The following is a 20,350-nucleotide window of genomic DNA, read 5'->3' as shown; positions in this document are numbered from 1 at the left end:
CAAAGTTAAAAAAAACTTTTGAAACCTTTTTTGACGCAAGCAACTAATACAGTTGCTTTCTTTTCACGCCACACAAAGACCCGGGTAAAGGTAAAATAAAGTCCATACTAATTTATTCCATTGCTAAACATATGATGATGTTGCGGTTGCTGTCTTGTGGGAATTTGTCCCATTCCTTTCATAGAACATAGAGAATCGTGTTTCTGCTCACTGGTCTCCGAGACCTAGATGCCAAACCTCATCCCACAAATGTTCAATGGGGCTTAAATCTGATAAATCACAGGCATCCACAGCTTATCTGTCACATTCCTTCATCTTAACTGCGACAAGACTGAAGTCATGCTTATTGGTACCCCCCATCAACTTCATAAAGCCAGTTCTGTAACCCTGTCTGTAGATGGTTCTGTACTTGAGCTTCAATCAAAATTGAAAAACCTTGGGGTTATATTCGATTCTGGCTTAACATTCGACCCACATGTGCAGCATACTGTCAAAACATATTTTTTTCACCTCAGAAATATTGCTAGACTACGCCCTATGCTGTCACTAACTGTGGCTGAAAAGTTGATCAACACATTTGTGTTCTCTCAAATTGACTACTGTAATGCTCTACTCGCTGGGGTATCAAATCTACTCTGAACAAACTGCAGTATGTCCAAAATTCAGCAGCTAGAATCCTTACCAGGTCTAGTGCAAATGATCACATTACTCCTATCCTAGAGTCCTTGCACTGGTTTCCATGTAGACTTTAAAATCCTCATGCTCACCTATAAGGCTCTGCATGGCTTGGCACCTCAGTACCTGTCTGAACTATTATCGCCCTACTCCCCACCTCGCAACCTTCGCTTTTCTAATTCTGCTCTCCTTACTGTCCCCCAAGTCCGTCTACATTGTATGGGTGACAGGGCCTTCTCCTGTTATGCCCCCAACCTCTGGAACTCTCTCCCTAAGGATATCAGAGAGTCACCTTCTCTAAACTTCTTCAAATCCAGACTCAAAACCCTCTTCTTTACTTTAAAGAGCCTTTACTTAACTGGTTCCATTCTTTACCCCTCTGCTTTTCTTAGTACCACCATTCACAGTCTCCTCTATATATTGTAATTGTGTTTTATCTTGTGTATTCGTCTTATTTATTGTTGTTGTCATCCTGTAAAGCACTTTGAGAAGCCACTTTTTAAGGCGCTATATAAAATAAAGTTTATTATAGTTTATTATTCCCCTCTCTCAAGAAAGCTATTGTTATACAAACAGCACCTTCTGGGGGGTTGTCACATCAGAAAGAGTCCACAGGAAGGGCTGTAAGCGAAGTCCCAGGTAGTACTGATCAAGGTGGTGGTGAGCAAGCTTGTTATCATCAAGTCTTACTAAACCTTGGAATTCAATGACTTTTTCAAGAAAATTTGGCGTATATATTCTAGATATTACGGTTGCACATGCTTATCCTAAAGTTAACCAAAACAAAAGCGAACATATCTTAAAGAACAAACAAAATTGATAACATATACTGTGAGGTATTTTCAGGAACAGGCAATACACCCTGGACAGTAAATTCAAGTTTTACTAGTACATGCAATGATTCAGCCCTCGGTCTAAATCATCCCACATCCTTGACTAAACCGGAAGCGATCTCCGAAATGCAATGTCTGATGCTCTTTTGAAATGCCTAAATGTTGAATATCCACCTATATACAGCTATATTTCCAAGTGTTCACATATACAAAATGAATCTAACCCACATTCTTCATCATAATTGTTTAAGTCACAGAGATCATTAAAAAAGATTCATTTTGTTGATATGGCTTTAAATGAAACTGTAAATACACACCCGGAACCGGAAGTCCTGTGAAGCGCTCAGGCAGGCAGGAAGGATGAGAGTTTGGGAGCGCTTTATTTGAAATTCGCTTTTCAGGGGGGTTTGTTCTAGAGGTAAATCAAGCCAATTTTATTATGAAGAAAGCGTTTGCCATCTCTGATGTTTTAGCATTTATTTCTAAGTAATGTGTACGAAATTTGTGAAAATTTAAAAAGAAATGTACATATGTGAAGTAGATACCCTGACTGAAATCCATCCACTGTATCCACTATAGCCGGTACGCATGTCTAGTTACCAATGGAGCACAAAATAAAACGTTTAAAATAACGCTACCCTTTTAAATAATTACATCATGAGTTAAAAAATGATATTCAGGTGTTTATGATGGAGAAAGCATGTTATATCTGACGTACATTAGTCTGTTTTCACCTTTCCAAGAGACTATTGTGACTCCATGTTTCTTTTCGTGTCCTATGGAAATGAAAACCTGATATATACATATGCATTATAATTATTTTAAAGAAGATTGAGCTAGGCCCCAAGTGACGTTATTTTAGCGGGTGTAAAATATTGATCTACATGTCTATTGGTTTTACTGACAGCAGGACCTGATCCAAGCACTCAGATCCACAAAGCCATTGACTAGTTCATCTTTTGGACTTTGTTGGTATCAGCAGTGAAACATGTAGCACGGGGCACCATGAAATGGAAAACAAGGGGAATTTAAAACTGATAACGGGAGACGTGTCTTTAGTAAAGGATTGTGGGAACTTGGAACAAGTTACCCATTCATACTGTCAAAGCTTATGCCATTACTTCTTTCAAGAAACGGTTGAATGAAGCTCTCGAGATAAAACAAAATAAGCCAGATGGGCTATGTGTTTTCATCTGAATACCTTTTGATCTAATTCTAGGCACCCCGGAACTGTAAAATTTGAAGCATGGGCGTTAATGAGTTATGGCCGATTCTGGAGCCAGTGAGAGAATCTGTGCCCCTCTACAGTCTTAGTGGGAAGACCTTGGCTGTGGATTTAAGCCTGTGGGTTTGTGAGGCTCAGTTTGTAAAAGAGATGATGGGGAAAGTTACTAAACCTCATCTCAGGTGAGTTATCTCAGGATGAAGACTTCATGACTAATACCTCTCAGATCAAAACCAGCAGAGGAATTTTTGTAATGAACTAAACATGTATTATGGATAAATACAAGCAATTTAATCTTTTATTTCCATTCTTAATGTTTTCTTTGTATTAAAAATTAAGGTGTTTTTCATAGGTCTGAATCACACAATAGAGTAGAGTGATATAATAATGCAAATGGTTATAACAACCAATTAAAATAAGTACAGTATAATACAATACAAGGTACAACATGAATAGTATAATTAAGTGGAGGGTTATACATTTAAGCAAAAATAACACAGCTAATCACAACTTAAATTTCAAGTTCACTGTAAAAAAAACATGAAAGATGCATTTGTAATAGTTTAATGTAGAACTGATGACAAATTCTATGCATCTCAGGAGACACAATCACAGGTGCAAGTCTATTTATGTGACCATTATAGAGAAACATGTTTTGCATTGATTAAAATGCAGATGTAATTGCCATTAAAAGAAAACTTGAAATGAGATGTGTTCATTTGGATTCTCATCCTAATACCTATAGAACTTTTTTTTCACCTGTAACCACCAAAAAAGTAGTTTATTTTTTCTTGGATTGTAAAAGAGAGAACTTATCAGCATAACCTTTAAATGTCTTTTTTTTTCTGGTCAGAAATTTATTTTTCCGAGTTATGTCTCTAACGCTTATGGGAATAAAGCTGATTTTTGTGGTGGAAGGAGAAGCGCCAAAACTGAAAGCTGAGACTATGAACAAGAGAAATGAGATGAGATTTGGACCCTCAAAGAAGCCTGCATCTAAACCAGGAAAAACTGGAAGGTCCCATTTCAAGTCTGTACTTAAAGAGGTCAGGATGTGTGTGGTTTCACGTGCTCTGGTCTAGAGAATGTGTGTCAGTATTGGTGGAAAAGCAGCCCTACCAGTTTGTGTGTTTTGTGTTAATTGTGACTTTACTGTTTCTTTTAATCTGTTGGCATGCTTCCTGAAAAAAAAAAGGAAGAATTACTGTACAAGGTTTAATTTTTAATTGATACATTTTACAAATAAGCATATTTAATAAGCAAGGGGCGGAGCGGTGGCACTGTGGCTAAGGATCTGCGGCCGGCAGAGGAATCCTACTCCGTTGGGCCCCTGAGCAAGGCCCTTAACCCCAGCTGCTCCAGGGGCGCCGTACAATGGCTGATCCTGCGCTCTGACCCCAAGCTGCTCTCCCTGTCTGTGTGTCTCATGGAGAGCAAGCTGGGGTATGCGAAAAGACAAATTCCTAATACAAGAAATTGTATATGGCCAATAAAGTGATCTTATCTTATCTCTTATCTTATCTAACTCCCTGAGTTCTAATACTCATGGATTGTTTGTAATGTTGAATTTAGATGATCAGACTGTTTTTGTTTTTAATATGTGATGTAAGGGGGACTGTGCTGTCCTGCAGAGCGCTCTAAATGTTTTGCCGTTATGTGCTGTATCTAGTGCTCACAGATGCTCGACTGTCTCGGCATTCCTTGGGTCACGGCAGCGGGAGAGGCTGAAGCTCTGTGTGCCTACCTGGATGCCAACGGCCAGGTGGATGGATGTATTACAAACGATGGGGATGCCTTCCTTTACGGAGCTCAGACGGTTTACAGAAACTTTAACATGAACACCAAGGTAGGATATTAGTTATCTCTTACATTTCCTATGTTCAGTATATGCGTTACAAACATATATACCGAGCATAAAAGACAGAATGTTTCCTTGGCCAAATCATTGCAGTGATTGTCTGATAGATGGTATTATCGATACATCTAATTGCTAGTAATTTGCCATGCAAATAATTTCAATCAAAGGGGAGTTTTTCTGCAGTGTAACTGGAGCTAGAATTTCTTTTGCATTAGGTCAACTTGTAATTTGCTCTTTAAATAAAAGGGTGTAGTAATACTGGTGAAATAAAAATTATACATTGTGACACATCCATAAAATAATTTAGCCCTCTTTGTATGCTTTTTTATTGTAGCCTATAAATATTCCCTATAAATTTAATCAGACTCCTCCGCTTATGATACAGTTTTGAAACAGGCGTTGCATTGTATGTCTACAAGGTCATGGAACAGGTTTTGTTATTTTCATCTGTGTACTAAAGACGTTTCAAAAGATGGATTTGCATGGTATGTGCGTACTGGATTGAGGAAAGCTGTATCAATCCCTTAAAACCATCGGGCAACTTCTGATTTGTAGTCTGATGTATGCCCACACGTTACCTGTGAAGATGTGTTCTGCCACATGCCACCACATTACTACAACAGAGGTTAGAATTATGGGATTTCAATCAGGGATACAAACAATTGGGTCCTTTAAATTTCCTGTAAAGGCATGTATTTTAGCAGCTCTGGGTGTGAGGAAGCTAAGCTTTTCTTCTGATTTGCAGCTCATCTTATGAAGTAGTTTGGGATGTGGTGTTCATTGCCATTTAAAATAATTAATAATAATAATAATTGCTTACACTTATATAACGCTTTTCTGGACCAGAATTACCAAACCAGTACCTCAGTATGGTGAATGGAGCCACAAAGGTATAGGAAGTGCTCTCCTTTGGATGACACATTAAACTAAGGTTTTGACTACTTGGTCATTAAAAACCTCATGACACTGTTGGACAGAGATATTACCGTGGTGTGCTGTAATAATGTACACTTTTATAGCACTTTTCTGGACACTCCACTCAAAGCGCTTTACAGGTAATGGGGACTCCCCTCCACCACCACCAATGTGCAGCATCCACCTGGATGATGCGATGGCAGCCATAGTGCGCCAGAACGCTCACCACACATCAGCTATCAGTGGGGAGGAGAGCAGAGTAATGAAGCCAATTCATAGATGGGGATTATTAGGAGGCCATGATTGGTAAGGGCCAATGGGAAATTTGGCCAGGACGCCGGGGTTACACCCCTACTCTTTTCGAGAAACGCCTTGGGATTTTTAATGACCACAGAGAGTCAGGACCTCGGTTTTACGTCTCATCCGAAGGACGGCGCCTGTTTACAGTATAGTGTCCCCATCACTATACTGGGGCATTAGGACCCACATGGACCACAGGGTGAGCGCCCCCTGCTGACCCCACTAACACCTCTTCCAGCAGCAACCTTAGTTTGTAAAAGTAGGAAGGATGTCGCTGTGACTGCTGTACAATATTTTGTGATTTTTTTGCCTTGATCACTTTAGCTCTCTTTTATCTTGTAAGACTTATAATAAAACTAATAGGCTCCAACCTGTAGAGAATGAATCTACTATATTATTCATTTACTAACATGCTATACCAGAGTTCTTGTGTTTGTCCTGGTTAGTAATGATTTCTCATAAGGACTCTAAAGTAGCAGAATTACCTTGTAGAGCTTTTTATGTTCTTTGGAACTTACTTATTCTAAAATTTATTTAATCAGTTCCTCAATCACAGGCTACTTAATTTAATCAGCTTGGGCTGGAGATTCCAGATGTAACTTAGTTAACATAAGGACTGGTAAATATCAAGAGTCCTTTAGATGTAAACTGAAGGCCTGTAATTTTGAATGTGCTTTTGTGTTCCTGATTATAATTCAAAGGTGCTGTGCCCAGGAACTGTGTTCTGTTTTTTATTTTTGTAATTATAACCTACTACAGTACCTGTAGTAGTACATTAGTATTTTTATACTGCAAAAAGTATTTTAATAAACATTGTGGTGTTTCCATGCTATTTACGTTTACGATGCCTTATTCTGCTCTGGCATTTTCTCCATTTCACAACTACATTGTTTTTCAGGATCCTCAACTCGACTGCTATAAAATGAAAAAGATTCAGTCTATCCTGGGACTGGAACGGGAAACCCTGGTGGGTTTTGCAATCCTGCTCGGTTGTGATTATCTTCCAAAGGTAGGAATCAGGTGTATATTATCTCTTTCAATTACAGGCGGTTACAGAAATGCAGAATCAAATGTTTGTATACTGTACAAACGTCAACCTTAACATGGACAACATTGACGTTTTTTTTTTTCTCTGCCAGGGAATACCAGGAGTTGGAAAAGAAATGACTTTAAAACTTATAGAGACATTAAAGGGAGAAACACTCCTTCAGAAGTAAGAATTGACCTATTAAACATATTTCTGTGCAGTGTTTTAAAGGCCTTTTTAAAAGACACTTGGTTGGGCATTAAATACTACTTACTTTTCCAGTTTCCAATAATTTGTGAAAATATTTGAACAATCTCATAAGCTGTCTCTTGCAATGGGACTTGAACAGCAGAGTAAATTTGGATTACAGCATTTTTAACCCATCTACCCCAATTCTACACCTTGAAGAAGAATGTGCTACACTCTCGCTTGATGGACGTGGCTAAATATCAAAACTATGAACTAATACGATACGGAATTTGTTGTTTTCTCCTCTGTGTAGGAGAAAAAAAATGTGTAAAATGTGTAGATGGCCGACCTAAATGTTGTAAAAAACAAAGCAACATTAGACAATTCTTTTAAAATTTAGGCTCTTGAATTGTCTAGTGAGAATTTCCTCAATATGAAATACTCATTTCTAGGTTCAGCCAATGGAAGGAACAGACTCAGGATCTGGACGTTCAGAGAAGAGCTGTTAAAAAAGTAACGCATTGTCAAATCTGCTGTCACCCAGGTGGGTTATTGTTCTCCTTTTCAGAGGGTAGTGCAGAGTTTGGTGCTTATCCCATTCCGGCTTCATGGTGGCCTGGAGCCCATCCCAGGAAGCATGAAGCACGAGGCAAACCAGTCCATCTCAGTGCTGGACCCAAATACAGACACACACACACTCGCACCTCGGCCAATTAACCTACCAACATGTGTTTGGACTGTGGAAAGAAACAGGAGGACCTGGAGAAAACCTGTACAATTGCGGGAAGAACATACAAACTCCACGCGGCTGGAACTCCAGGCCTGGAATTGAACCCGGGGCCCCAGCGCTGTGCCACTGTGCCATCCCCACCTCTGATTGCCTTTCACAGGAATGTACAGTATATGAATGTCATTACAATTTTTCAGAAGAGGGGTGGGGGGGCTATTTTTTTTGTGCTTCCACAGGATCTGCCAAGACACACGAGAGGAACGGATGCAACTTGTGCGACAGCAAACGGTTCTGTGAGCCCCAGGGATACGACTACTGCTGCCCCTGTGACTGGCATCAGACAGAACGAGGAAGGCAGGCGAGTGCAGCAGAGTTCAACATCAAAAAGTAACTTTTCACCTTCACTCTTATCTCCATGTCTTGGGTGTTCCAGAGAGACTTCGGGTTCAAATACCGTAGCACAAAATTTAGACTCAGGAAGTTTAGGCTTCGTACACTGAAATACTCAGTTCACGTTTCATTAAAATAAACACGGGCTAATCTAGATATATACACTGTATATATTTCCGTAGGACATTGATATATTGTCTGCATTTTTAGAAGATGACTAATCTTGAGGTTAAATGTAAATGTCAAGGATACTGACAAATGGATACTATGTATGTTATAAATTATTTTTTGCTGATCAGTTAGAAACTTTGTAACTTTTCTGATATTATCCTATTGATACATTTAATCTTCTTGCTCAAATGATCTTGTTTTTGAGCTCTATAAATATAGCTCTTTACGCAACGAATTTCCTCTTATGTAGTAAGGCTAAAACATTTCATTTATAAAATGTATGCAGTGTGTTTGTAACTTAATAAGTGTACTGAAGTCATCTGTGGCCCGAACAGTGTTAACTTTTGGGTCACACTGAGTGTTATTTGTACATGCATTTGCATTATTTTCTTTGATTTTATTTAATAAAAACTTCATAATTTGTTCGTTTTTAACTATAATTTCAAATTGGTAATTCAGTTACTTATATTGCACAATTAATTTTTATAAATATTTAAAATGAGGACAGATTGCTTATATTTGGGAAGTCTGAAGCCAACTATATCACCCTGCACATTACATTTATGAAATGTGTATTACAATATATATGACATCTTAAAGATACAGATGTTATTTATAAAGAAATGTATATTATTCTATAATATATTGAATTATTACAATTCTAATAACTAAGTTGTGTTTTCTGTGAAATGTGTGTGAATTGTTTTACAAAATATTACCTATTTCTTAACAGAAAAGCCCTAGCATGTGAAGGATTCCCTTTTTCAGAGGTAATCATCAGTGTCAGCATTTGTCACATTGATAAGAATGGTCTGATCATATTTTATTTTTAAAGTATTTAATTCATTGTCATGTTCAGTTCCTATTTTCCTCCCAGCATTGATTATTCTTCTTTCAGATAATCAAGGAATTTCTGATATCCAAGGACAAACTTACTAAAAACCTCAAGTACAGAAAACCAAATCTTTTTGCAATGCGGGTAAGCTGGATTCTCTACTGTGTAGAAATAGTACAAAGGAAAATTAAATATTTAATTATTGTGTGCATTTTTATGTTAGCACACTGCATCTGTAATAATGTAAAAAATACTTAATGTATTATGAATCGTGTTTTTTAACTACATAACTGCCAGCAATACATTTATGGTATTTTACTAGTTATTTTTCTTTTAATCACTTCCAGTAGCGTAGTGAGCTTGGTGACATTACATGTCTGTGACATGAGCTGAACAGCACTACACAGCTATATCCACTGATTATCACACAGTACCGTTCGCGGCACTGAGCATCACTCGGAGGAGTGATAACTGCATGTAGAACACATTCTTCAATATACACAGCTGCTCTGCTGAATTATCTACTTTACAAGAAGATGCTGCCAGTTCTTGCATGTGCAACTTTTGTATTCATTTTCCATTTCAAATTTAAGATAATGGAATTAATGATGATGTTTGCAGTCACTATGAAAGCAAACATAAACTGAGTAAATGCTAGCTTTGTGTAAGATCTAGTATTCATATAGTAAACATGATTAAAATAGTGATTCATCTCTGGTTTTGTTTCTGATTAGTTGAAAATGTATTTCGTTTTTCCTTTTCACAATTTGTACCCTTTAGTGCTTAAATGATTTGAGTTTCCTGATGAAAGATTATTCCTGATTGGGAGTATTACTGTACTACTACTATTAAAGAGCAGTTTGTACAGAGTCAGACTTCTTACTGTACATGGACAACTGTCATATCACTTTACATGTTTCAGAAATTTGCTCTGGACAAAATGGAGTGGCCTGAACACTATACAAGTGAGAAGGTGGTTGTGTTGATCACATATACAGAAATGATGAACAGAAAATGTGGAAAAGAGAGTGCTTCACAGATAGAGCCAATAAGGTATTGTACTGTTTAAGAGTTTTAAATATGGTATTGCGGCTAGATTATCTGAAAAGAGTCTCTTTTCACGTTACACTCCATTCAGAGAGTGTTAAATACAATAAAGCCATATTTACATTTCAGTAGCCAGCAACTGTAAGACGTTATATGGAGAACTATTTTTGTAAAAAAAAATGTAATAATACAAATTTAAATCATGTTTATTTTATGCAGGATATTCAAGTCAAGAGTCAGAAATGGAGTTGCTTGCTATGAGATTATCTGGAAGAAACCAGGTTAGAAAATTATTTTCTATAAGGGGTTCTTATTGAGTTTTTTATAAACTGATGCACAGATTATGTTGACTAGAAAATAATTTGTTCTAATTGTTGTTATAATAAATACTACTATATGGGCAGTATTAAAATGTTTTAGCAAAGTCAGGTTTTTCTACTTTTAGATTAGTAAATTGCTTGTTCCGTTAGATTACAATACATTTCTCTCATACTTTACCATAATATAAATTTTCAGGAAAGTACTGTGGTAAATGTATTTTTATTATATGGGTAGATTGTGCCAACTAACCTATTAACTCGCATGTGTTTAATGCTAAGATGTATTTGGCTATTTTTGAGATCCCTCTTGATTATAGGAGTTAATAATGCTCCTACAATGTCATTTTCCACATTTCTCAGTACCAGTACCATCTGTCAATCTAGTGACCATCTCCTGATTGAGTTGTTGGTCAACTCTCTGTTATCAAAATACCAATTCATCTAATTATTTTAAGATGATACATTATTCTGCACAGCTACTAGACAGCATCTGATAAAAATGTAATGTCCTTCTATTCTTCCTAAAATGTAAATTATAGAAAGCAGTGGAAGAAAAAACAGTGACTGAAGAATCCAAATTTCACAGTTATAGATTGCACTGTTTCTTTAGGAACTTGTTTTTTTTCCTGTTGTAAATTGAAATTTTAATACCGATTAAAGGTGCCAAATTAGGCACTGTCCCTGAAGGTGTCAAAAGAACTTCCTCTTTTCCAGTCTCAGGTCTTACACAAACAACCCCCAAGCATGTAGTCTTGTGTCTAATCAAAGTGAAGGCAGGTCTTATTCTTTGTTCGGATTAATTATTTCTCAGTTACCAAACTCAAGTTGAATTTGTACTGTAAAAACGTTTCAGGCAATAGTGCAAACCCATTTTTTTTCCTGTCAGTTTAAGAATTCCATTGGAGCACTTTAAACATATATTTTGCATACTCACCTACAGTTCTTGTTGTCTTTTGCGATTTGCGTTCTGCACAAACATTTTGACCACTAAACTATAAATGGTTCTGTTTGCATTTTAGAGCACTTTATTTATGCAGAAGATCATCCTGTAGAATCTTTGGACACAGTCAAAACAGTTGAGGAGGTATCTCTGTTCCAGTCAGCCTACCCAGAGACCGTTGATAGGTTTTTGAAGGAGAGGGCTGAGGCTGAGGAAAACAAGAACAAAAGTAAGTTTGTATACGTTATATTCTTTAGCTCGTACGAGATAAGAGCTAAGAGGATGCAGCTAATATTTTACAATAAACATCTTCCATTGTCACTTCAGTATATCAATTTAAAAATATAATAACAGCTATAAATGTTCTTTCTTTTGATGAAAGCACTTAAGGAAACATCCAGAAATAAGACGTCTCCTCCTTTGCTGCTGCAGCTGTGCAGTTCAAAGTGATTTTGTATCATGGCTCTTCAAAATTGGTCTTCCTCTTAAGCCTTTTATTTCAGAGGTGTTGCTAAGCAAAGGACACACATTTGTACCTCTGCTCAGTTTGATAAGATATATTTTCTACTGAAAATATCATAGGCAGAGTACAGTGAAAGTATAAATTGAAATGTGGCATATATTATCATATACTGTAAAAACCTAAAATTACACTCACCAAAAAACCTCATGGAAGGAAAAGTAGGAAAAAAAATGAGAATGATACTTTTTAACTACACCAAGTAAATAATAATGCACAATTACACTTCAGATTCAGATCTTACAGATGGTGTTTTGTGGTCATTGCAGATAAAAAGAAAAAGCCAAAAGGGCAGAAGTCAGGGGATACTGATGAAGTTTCAAGCCTCTTTGCCCAAATGAGCATCCATAGTTCTTCTCAAGAAAGAGCAGAAGTGGCTGCCATTGCCACAGCTCGAATCCCTGCAGTTGTTGCCATAGACCACGAAGGCAGTGAGGCGACACCGGATTGTCAAGTTCTCCAAATTTTCGCCCACACAACTACGAGCCAGCAGGAAGAGTTGTGTGAGCACCACACAAATCTGCATGGCCCAGAGAAGCCACAGACTGAAGATGCTGGTCGTGCTCTGTCTCCTGTTTCGCCAGATAAGGCCAGTCTAGCCTCATTCTCCCATTCGGCATCTGCAGTAATAGATGTGCTGCATCTGAGTGACATTGACTGGGCAGCAACATCCTTTGGTGCATCTCCACCTCCACAACTGCAAAACGCAGCATCTGAACCAAATAATGTTACACCTCAAAAAGGTGTCAACTGCAATGGCGAGAGCACTGGCGAATCTGGTGATTTCAGTTCCTGTAATAAAGTAATAAAACCCACAGTTTTGCATTGCGAGAGATTTTCAAATCAAGGGACAAAGCTGCCCGTTTCAGAGCTTTCTTTAAGAGAGCGTGTTATTATGAAGAACTTTAGTCAGTCCAATAACTCTCATATTCAGCATGCAGCTGGTGACAACTTAAGGCACAAAGCTCAGCCAAAATACCTGATTCCCGCAGGGCACAATACTATGTTCCAGAAACCAATAACATCACCCACGAATGCCATCAAAAAGACTATACAGACAGCAAAAGAACAGATTTGTGCTGAAAACACATTGCTGAATTATCATCAGAAATCTTTTAGTAAGCAGAATACAATCTCTTCTCTTCCAAAAGCAGACATGCCTCTCACAAATCAGAAGGCAGTCAGTAGAATTAAGCAATGTGCAAAGAACTCTAATAAGTCATTGGAAAAAAAACAGTTTCTTAAGACTAGCAGCATAACTAAACCTTCCAGTGGAGTACAGAGGCTAAGTAGCACCAATGTAGCCGACCAGCCTGTTCACAAAGGCAGAAAGAAAAATGTCTTTAAAAAGAGTGAATGCCATGTACTGTATTCATCTAGCGAGGACAGCGATTTAGAGAATAAAATACTCAAAGGCCATAAAAAGGTGGTTCTTTCTAAACCTGAACAGAAGTACACATCCGTCAGTAATAAAATCCGAAAGCCAGCCAAGACAGAAGGCAATTCGGCTTCTCTGAGAGCAGACTTCCATACTGCAGATCTTGTATCACAGACAGCTTCTGTGGAGCAAAATAAAAATAATCATGCAGAAATGAAAGCGAAGAAACAAATAATTGTTGATAATGAAGAAATTATAATAGGGGACCAGAGTTGCACTTTTGACCTTAATTCTCAGAGTCCTAAAGCTCTTTCTCACACATGTGATAATGTAGCAGATGATTCTGTTATTTTATTAGACAGCCCGCTGCCTCTAGCTGAAAGGCTGAAGCTCAAGTTCAGTAGCTAATGTATTTTAAAATAAAATTTACAGAATTTTTAATGCCCTTTCCTGGTAGTTATTTTCTACTTTTTGTGTTAGTTAATTCTGTATTTCTAATATTTGTGTAATTTTCTTCATTTTTAATTATTGCAAATTTTACATAGAGAATTATGTTCTAGTGTCTTTATTCTCTATTTTAAAATTATTTCATTGTAATTCACTGTAAACTTGTGTAAATATCTGTAGCTGCTTTTAAGTATCGGAAAACTAGCTTGATTGTGCTAAACATTAAGAGAGCTGTGAACACTAAAAATTATTTTCATATTTTTTGTTTGTCAAATTGATTGAAGTTGTAGGTGATTGAAACTAAATTACAATGATGTGAGTTGTAACATTGTATATATACTTTTATGTGAATAATGACACTTTATATGTACCTTTTATGAGTGACAACTAGTATATTATGCCAGTAAACCTATAGACTTCTATGAAAGTGGGCATTGGTAAAACATTCCTAATGCAGTTAAAAAACACATTAGAGGTTATGATTTTGTTTTTGTTGTTGCAGCAGTCACATTGTATGAAACTGTATTGGACTTGTGTATTTTTTCCAATAAATATATTCATATTTTGTTTTTGTATCCTGTAAAATATTGAGTTATTGTGTGTTCACTTGATAAAACCATTTTAAATTCTTTGAGACATTACAGATCCTTTCAAAACTGCATCAAGCCCATCTTAAATTATGACACCTAAAACATCTGTTTGCAGATGCATTTAAAACAAGTTTAGTTCTATAAATAATGATAATAATTTAAAGTTTAAAAACTACCGATCAATGTGTAATGTATTACAAGTCTTCAGTAGAAGACCTTGTTGTAGTTCAGACTGATTCCACATCTGCCAGCCAAAGAGCAAATCAGTAGAATTTCCTCTTCTCATCTTCTCAACTTTCATATTTTCAGAACAGTATCTCAGCAGAAACATAAAGGTCTCCCATAATAGGGAGTACTTTTTAAATATAGCATTAACTCCCCTTGGTTTCCTTTAAGAACACAATTCCTCAAGTCTGTCAAGTTGTTTCTCAAACATACTGTAGGTCTGACAAATTATTGTTTGGCCAATTGTATTTTTACAAGAAAAAAGTATATTTTTATAAAATTGCTGTAATACTTATTTCTATTTGTTGAACCAAAAAATAAAGAAAAGGGCATATTGTAAAAAGATAATGTGACTGTTTTTAAGCAACAAAAGCTCAGTGAAGTACAACTCACATTCGTTTAAAATATACAGCTGTGACAGGTTTTTAATTTCCCTATACGGCCGCGCTTCGGGTATGCATACACAAAACGCACCTCATGGACCATTAAATGGGAATAATGACATTCCAATCAATCAATTAAATTGATCAAGATAGATAAGATAAGATCGCTTTATTGGCCATATACAATTTCTTGTATTAGGAATTTGTCTTTTCGCATACCCCAGCTTGCTCTCCATGAGACACACAGACATACAGACAGGGAGAGAAGCTTGTGGACAGAGCGCAGGCTTATTCGATTGAATAATTAATTGGCTTAAGGAATAATAAATCATAGCTGTAGGAGAACTGTCGTAGAATGATTAAATGTAATATCTTCGACATCTTCACAGATTTAAAAATACGTTACGTAACGGGTTTTATTTGCGTGAAAAGAAGGCATCTCCCCGCACCGGTTACCTTTTTACAACTAAGAACAGGGGAATAGATTTACTTGAAAGGCGAGATGCTTCTTCAAAGCTGGTATTATTCCCATTAAAACTTTAAGGAGTAAAAGATGAAAGATTCAGCACCGTCCTAATAATCGTATCCACGGTGTTAAGGTGCTGTTTCCCAGGAGCAAAGTGTAAGGATTTCCACTATTACCGTGTTGATCTCTCAGTAGCGCTTAGGCTAAAACAGGCCAGAGTCAGTCTGTCGGAGTTCCTTTATTATGAGTGACGCAAAGCACACCTACTCAGACATGAAAGAGTTCTTTCATTTGTGAGGAAGACATTTCTTCCCTGAAGAAATGGATACGACCGAGCAGTGAATAGATGGATGGACATCTAGTGCTCTTAAAATAAGACGAGTAGAGAAGATACCAAATCTGATCAGCTGATATGATCAATGAATGATTTTGTGGATTTTCGTGGCTCACTCATATATATAGTACTTCACGATATCTGACTTTATACACATTTTAAAAGCTCAAGTTACTAAACCATATAAATTGTTTACATAGTATGCAATACGGAATCACACCAGAATGACTACCGTGTGACTAGGAATCTGAAATATCAATTAAATGTACTGTTGTTGTTACAGGTTTTTCAAATGTAGTATTTTGCTTCAGTAAAAGTTGTATTAACGTCCCCAGAGCATTGTTTTCACTTTTTGTTAGTGGAAAAAAACATTTTCACATTTACCTTTAGCATCTTGCATCCACCGTGTTGTAGAGACTCCAGGCATGTTTCCTTGAACGGATTTTTGTTTCCAGAATACTCTTGACATTCTGGGCTCTGGCAAATTAGCAACAGCGGGAAATTCATCATTTTTCATAGTTTTAAATGTCTTTTACTCAGAAATGTATTGTACTCAGAAATTTTACAAACCACGCGCAAAATACTGAGATCCTAAATCTTATCATTTCATGGTAGTGTGGTATTATGTGTAATATTCGTAGCAATTGTAAAATTATAATTTCATTATTAACTATGTTCTATCGTTTTTATTTTGTTTAATTCCGATCTTTTCCCTGGTTCACTTTTCACCTTCTGGAAAGTTTGCAGTGTCTTTACAACTACTTGTCACTTATAGCACCATTTTAAAAGTGTACAGTACAGCTTCTTAACTTTCTTTAAATGCCTATAATCTAGGCTTTAAAATTTGTGTTATCTTATTTAAATCATATTTCCCACAATTAAAAACCATAACATTTATAAATATATATATTTACGTGGCTAATTGTAAAATCGTGAGAAACGTGTTGTGGAAGTACATTTCACCTCCTGGTGATGATTTCTGGATGCTATGTACCCCGCCGACTTGAGAGCCGTTTTGATTTAAGATTCCTCAAAAGTAAAACCGCCTGTCGGCGTTACGAACATGATTTATTAGCCTTCAAAGTCACAATGACCATTTAACAATGCTCTGCAAATGTATTTGATGAGCGCCACGTCTGTTATTTACAGATCACTCTACACAAAAATAGCGTACTTCTTTTTCTAACTTTAAACGATTTCCAAACTTAATAGGGGGCTTCACTTAGTGTGTTAAATTATGACATTGGCACCTCCCTTTAAATATTACGCCCTGTCCATGGCTTTCTAAAAATGCAGATACAAATATTAGAAATCGATAAGGTTCTCTTTACAATGTTTTAATTTCACATTTTACAAGGAAAACATGCATTTCATCAATTGCGAAAGCGAGTCTGGTTTCTTGCTGATTCTTTGTGCTTTGCTACAGTCTTGTCCTGTTATAAATTATATGCATTTAACTCTTGAAAAGAATGAAATATGGAATTTTACTCTTCTTCTATTCTAAAAAGCATCCCGCGAATGCCACATTAAAATAATCTATAACGCTATGCCATAATTTGGGAAAAAAAAGATTTCCCAAATTTTTATGACAGAGTGGTTTAATTTGCATGCAGAGGAAATCAAAATCACTTGTAAACTCGAGTGTTCTAACGATCTCACTACTAGTTCTGAAACTTGCCTAACAGTGAGTTACGCTTCTGTAATATCCCAATGAAATTGGGAGCATTTCAAATAGAGAAATGTGAAGTAAGAAATGAAAAAATGGTTTCATATTATTTGTGAAACGAATTTAGAACGCGGAATCTTATCTTGTTGCTTTCAACCCTAAATCTAGAGCAGACATATTATGTTCAATAACACGCGAATTCCGCCTTCTTCAATAATGTAAAAACTCCTGGTGTATAAGTTAGCGGTTTTCTACGTCTTCATTAGCCTGCTCGCACCACTCTGATAATTGCAGTAATACCGATGTAAACCACTGTTCACACAATGGCCAATCTAATTATTTTTCTTGCTGCTACACTTTACCTGGCTGTTTACGGCTACTTCACGTACTTGTGATAATGAATGAAAGCTGTCTTCGGTCTTCGCCAGAGCTGTTAGAAAGGTTGCGTTGTTGGCACTTTCCCTTTCTTTGAACTTCGGCTCTCAGCTGTGAACACGAACTGCTAGAGATGTCGCCCTCCGATATAAAGGCGGCCCTTCTCGATCCTTTTTCCTTGAACCGCTACAAAACCTCGACTTGACGGGTGTGGAGGGAGAAAGTGCGCTCTCGGCATGGAGAACCTGCCCGAAGATCCGCTTGATCTGGATACTGATCTGGACCACTTTACCTCCAAGATACTCGTTGACTGGAACTGGGCGACAGAAGAGACCGGCCAGGGGCCGTCTCCGCACAGTATGTCCCCGGAATCTTCGTTCGACTCCATGTGCTCTTCGCCAGAGACGGCACACGGCGTTGTGGGATACCGGACTCCGGCCACTTTTCCGTATCACCTGCCTCTGCACGGCTCCGCGGCCTCGTCCAGCTCACAAGGAAGGAAGCCTGCCAAACCCAAAATGACAACCAAACGGAGGATGAAGGCCAGCGAAAGAGAAAAAATGCGCATGAGGAGCCTGGCTGATGCCCTCCACCAGCTGCGAGATTATTTACCTCCGGATTACAGCCAGAGGGGACAGCCCCTCACCAAAATTCAAACCTTGAAATACACCATTCAATATATTAACGAACTTTCCGACCTGCTGCGAAAACCCCAAGAGCTTCAGTGAAATAAGGAACTGTTATCCAATGGAAACGTTTACTCAGAGCGGACTGCACAAAAGCAAATACTATTCAAAACATCATGATGAATACAGATGCTTGCTGTTTCGGGATGAACTTTTTTTTCCTGAAGTTCTTTGTAAAATAGCGTGTTTTTCCTTTCTTCAATGATGAGATTTAATTGGCTTGATTTAGCTGCTTCTCGTGTCTTGAGGGTTAATTCTGTATTGCTTTGTATGTTTGTGGTTGCATGATTGGTTGCGCCTGTGTTACATTTTTTGTATATTTTGCTTTATTGTTATACTAATGTCGATGAAATAAAACAAATTTTTATTTAGACTTTAGCCAAGTTCTTAATTTAAAATATCACAACTGGGGGTGTGTAGTCACATAAACTGGACACGTTACGTGTATTTTATGAATGGATTGTGCTTATCCAAAGCGGAGCCGGGGTCTGGTGTTTGGTGCTGCACTCGCACGTCATTATAGTTGCTTCGATTGGTTTTAATTTGCTTTAGATCATATATTCCAAATACTTTCTGCATTTGACAACGGAAAGTGCAAACGACAAAATGTCAAACATCTTTCACTATCACCGCAGAAGTCTCTCAGAATTTGCCAGAAGGGATTTAATATGATTGGGAAGGAGTTCCTGAGCCCGAGTACCATCGAGATTGTTTTATCTGATCAACCTCAAAACATCACAAATACATTACATTACATATATTACGTATACCAGCGTTTTCGCTGATCCTAATATTAATTGCGGACACAATTACACCCACTATAGGTATAGGTCTATATTTAACAGTAGATTATAGAGAACGTCATTACATTAGGAATTACTGTTGCTGCAGCGGTCGTCTGTTTCGGTAGTGCCCGCTGTTCGGTTTGTGGATGAGATTCCGGCGCCTTATGTGTGCAGTTTGTGTGATCCCTGTGGTCACGTGGGGTTTGCTCGAGTTTTATCCTAGTGTTATCCTCACTATGTGCTCAATTGCTACGAGTGTGTTGTATGTGTACAATACTGCGTACTAAACTGCGTGCTAGCCGGTATGGTATTGTCTTCATTTTGCCCCTCGGCTGCGTGCTCAATTGCAACCGAAGGAAAAAAACCAAGAAACGAATTCGGAAAGCTGCTGATACAGTCCATATTGCGACCCTAAAGATGAAGCCTTGCCGTCGCTCTACCAAATAGAAACTGATGGGGGCTCGGAATCAGAATACTTGAATTATTTGTGTACATAAAACAATATTTAATTTGGCAATATTTAATTTCAGAGTAGGTCTACATTTATGTATACTTGTAATGAAGTGTCAAATATGGGATGTATGCATGTGATAATTTAATGTTTGTTTTCAATTAAAAACAGTCCGTGTGAGGGGATGAAACTCCCTATACATTACTCAAGTATATGCAACAAACTAATGTTTCGAGCACAGCCTGGGTTTGTGGCGTGTAACACACTGGCTTCAATCTTCTTTTATAATAATGAACAACACATGGTACAATTCATAGACTTGAGAGAACACCTTGTCTATTCGTTTTTTTGTTACTAAGCCGCTTTTATCTGTAGGCCTATAAACGTATCATGCTTTTTCATGTTTTGTACAGGATTTGCTCCACCTCAACTGAGCCTTTTCTCATTTTATCGAAATAGTGTGCAGTACTTATGCTCAACGACTTTTAATATATTCGTTTCAGTTACGTCACTTTACTATGTTGTGCACTTTAATACGTGTATAATATATTAATATATAATTGCACATATTATATCAGTAATGATTGTA

The 20,350-nt window shown here is 37.3% G+C and overlaps 2 protein-coding genes across 2 annotated transcripts; both read left to right on the top strand.

Moving 5' to 3' along the window:
• The first annotated feature begins 1,832 nt into the window (after positions 1-1,832).
• On the top strand, positions 1,833-14,373 carry gen1 (GEN1 structure-specific endonuclease). Its single transcript, XM_088626443.1, has 14 exons — positions 1,833-1,926; positions 2,728-2,915; positions 3,587-3,779; positions 4,403-4,579; positions 6,705-6,815; positions 6,946-7,019; positions 7,475-7,566; positions 7,989-8,139; positions 9,047-9,083; positions 9,212-9,292; positions 10,071-10,201; positions 10,415-10,476; positions 11,535-11,684; positions 12,245-14,373. Exons 2-14 carry the CDS (start codon positions 2,755-2,757, stop codon positions 13,759-13,761), a joined length of 2,937 nt encoding a protein of 978 aa, XP_088482569.1. The 5' UTR covers positions 1,833-1,926; positions 2,728-2,754; the 3' UTR covers positions 13,762-14,373.
• A 3,415-nt stretch (positions 14,374-17,788) lies between these two features.
• msgn1 (mesogenin 1) lies at positions 17,789-18,896 on the top strand. Its single transcript, XM_088626444.1, has one exon. It carries the CDS (start codon positions 18,076-18,078, stop codon positions 18,565-18,567), a length of 492 nt encoding a protein of 163 aa, XP_088482570.1. The 5' UTR covers positions 17,789-18,075; the 3' UTR covers positions 18,568-18,896.
• Positions 18,897-20,350: the final 1,454 nt, after the last annotated feature.

Source organism: Lepisosteus platostomus, chromosome 3 (genome assembly GCF_059453375.1).
Source record: "Lepisosteus platostomus isolate fLepPlt1 chromosome 3, fLepPlt1.hap1, whole genome shotgun sequence".
Classification (NCBI taxonomy): Eukaryota; Metazoa; Chordata; class Actinopteri; order Semionotiformes; family Lepisosteidae; genus Lepisosteus; species Lepisosteus platostomus.
The sequence above is the reverse complement of the archived record's forward strand: the minus strand, read 5'-3'. Positions and strand labels throughout refer to the sequence as shown.

Coding starts and splice junctions, on each gene's coding strand:
- gen1 (XM_088626443.1), top strand. CDS start 2,755: ATGGGCGTTAATGAGTTATGGCCGATTCTGGAGCCAGTGAGAGAATCT. Junction 7,567..7,988: donor TCAAATCTGCTGTCACCCAG/GTGGGTTATTGT, acceptor GTGCTTCCACAG/GATCTGCCAAGACACACGAG. Junction 9,084..9,211: donor AAGGATTCCCTTTTTCAGAG/GTAATCATCAGT, acceptor TTCTTCTTTCAG/ATAATCAAGGAATTTCTGAT.
- msgn1 (XM_088626444.1), top strand. CDS start 18,076: ATGGAGAACCTGCCCGAAGATCCGCTTGATCTGGATACTGATCTGGAC.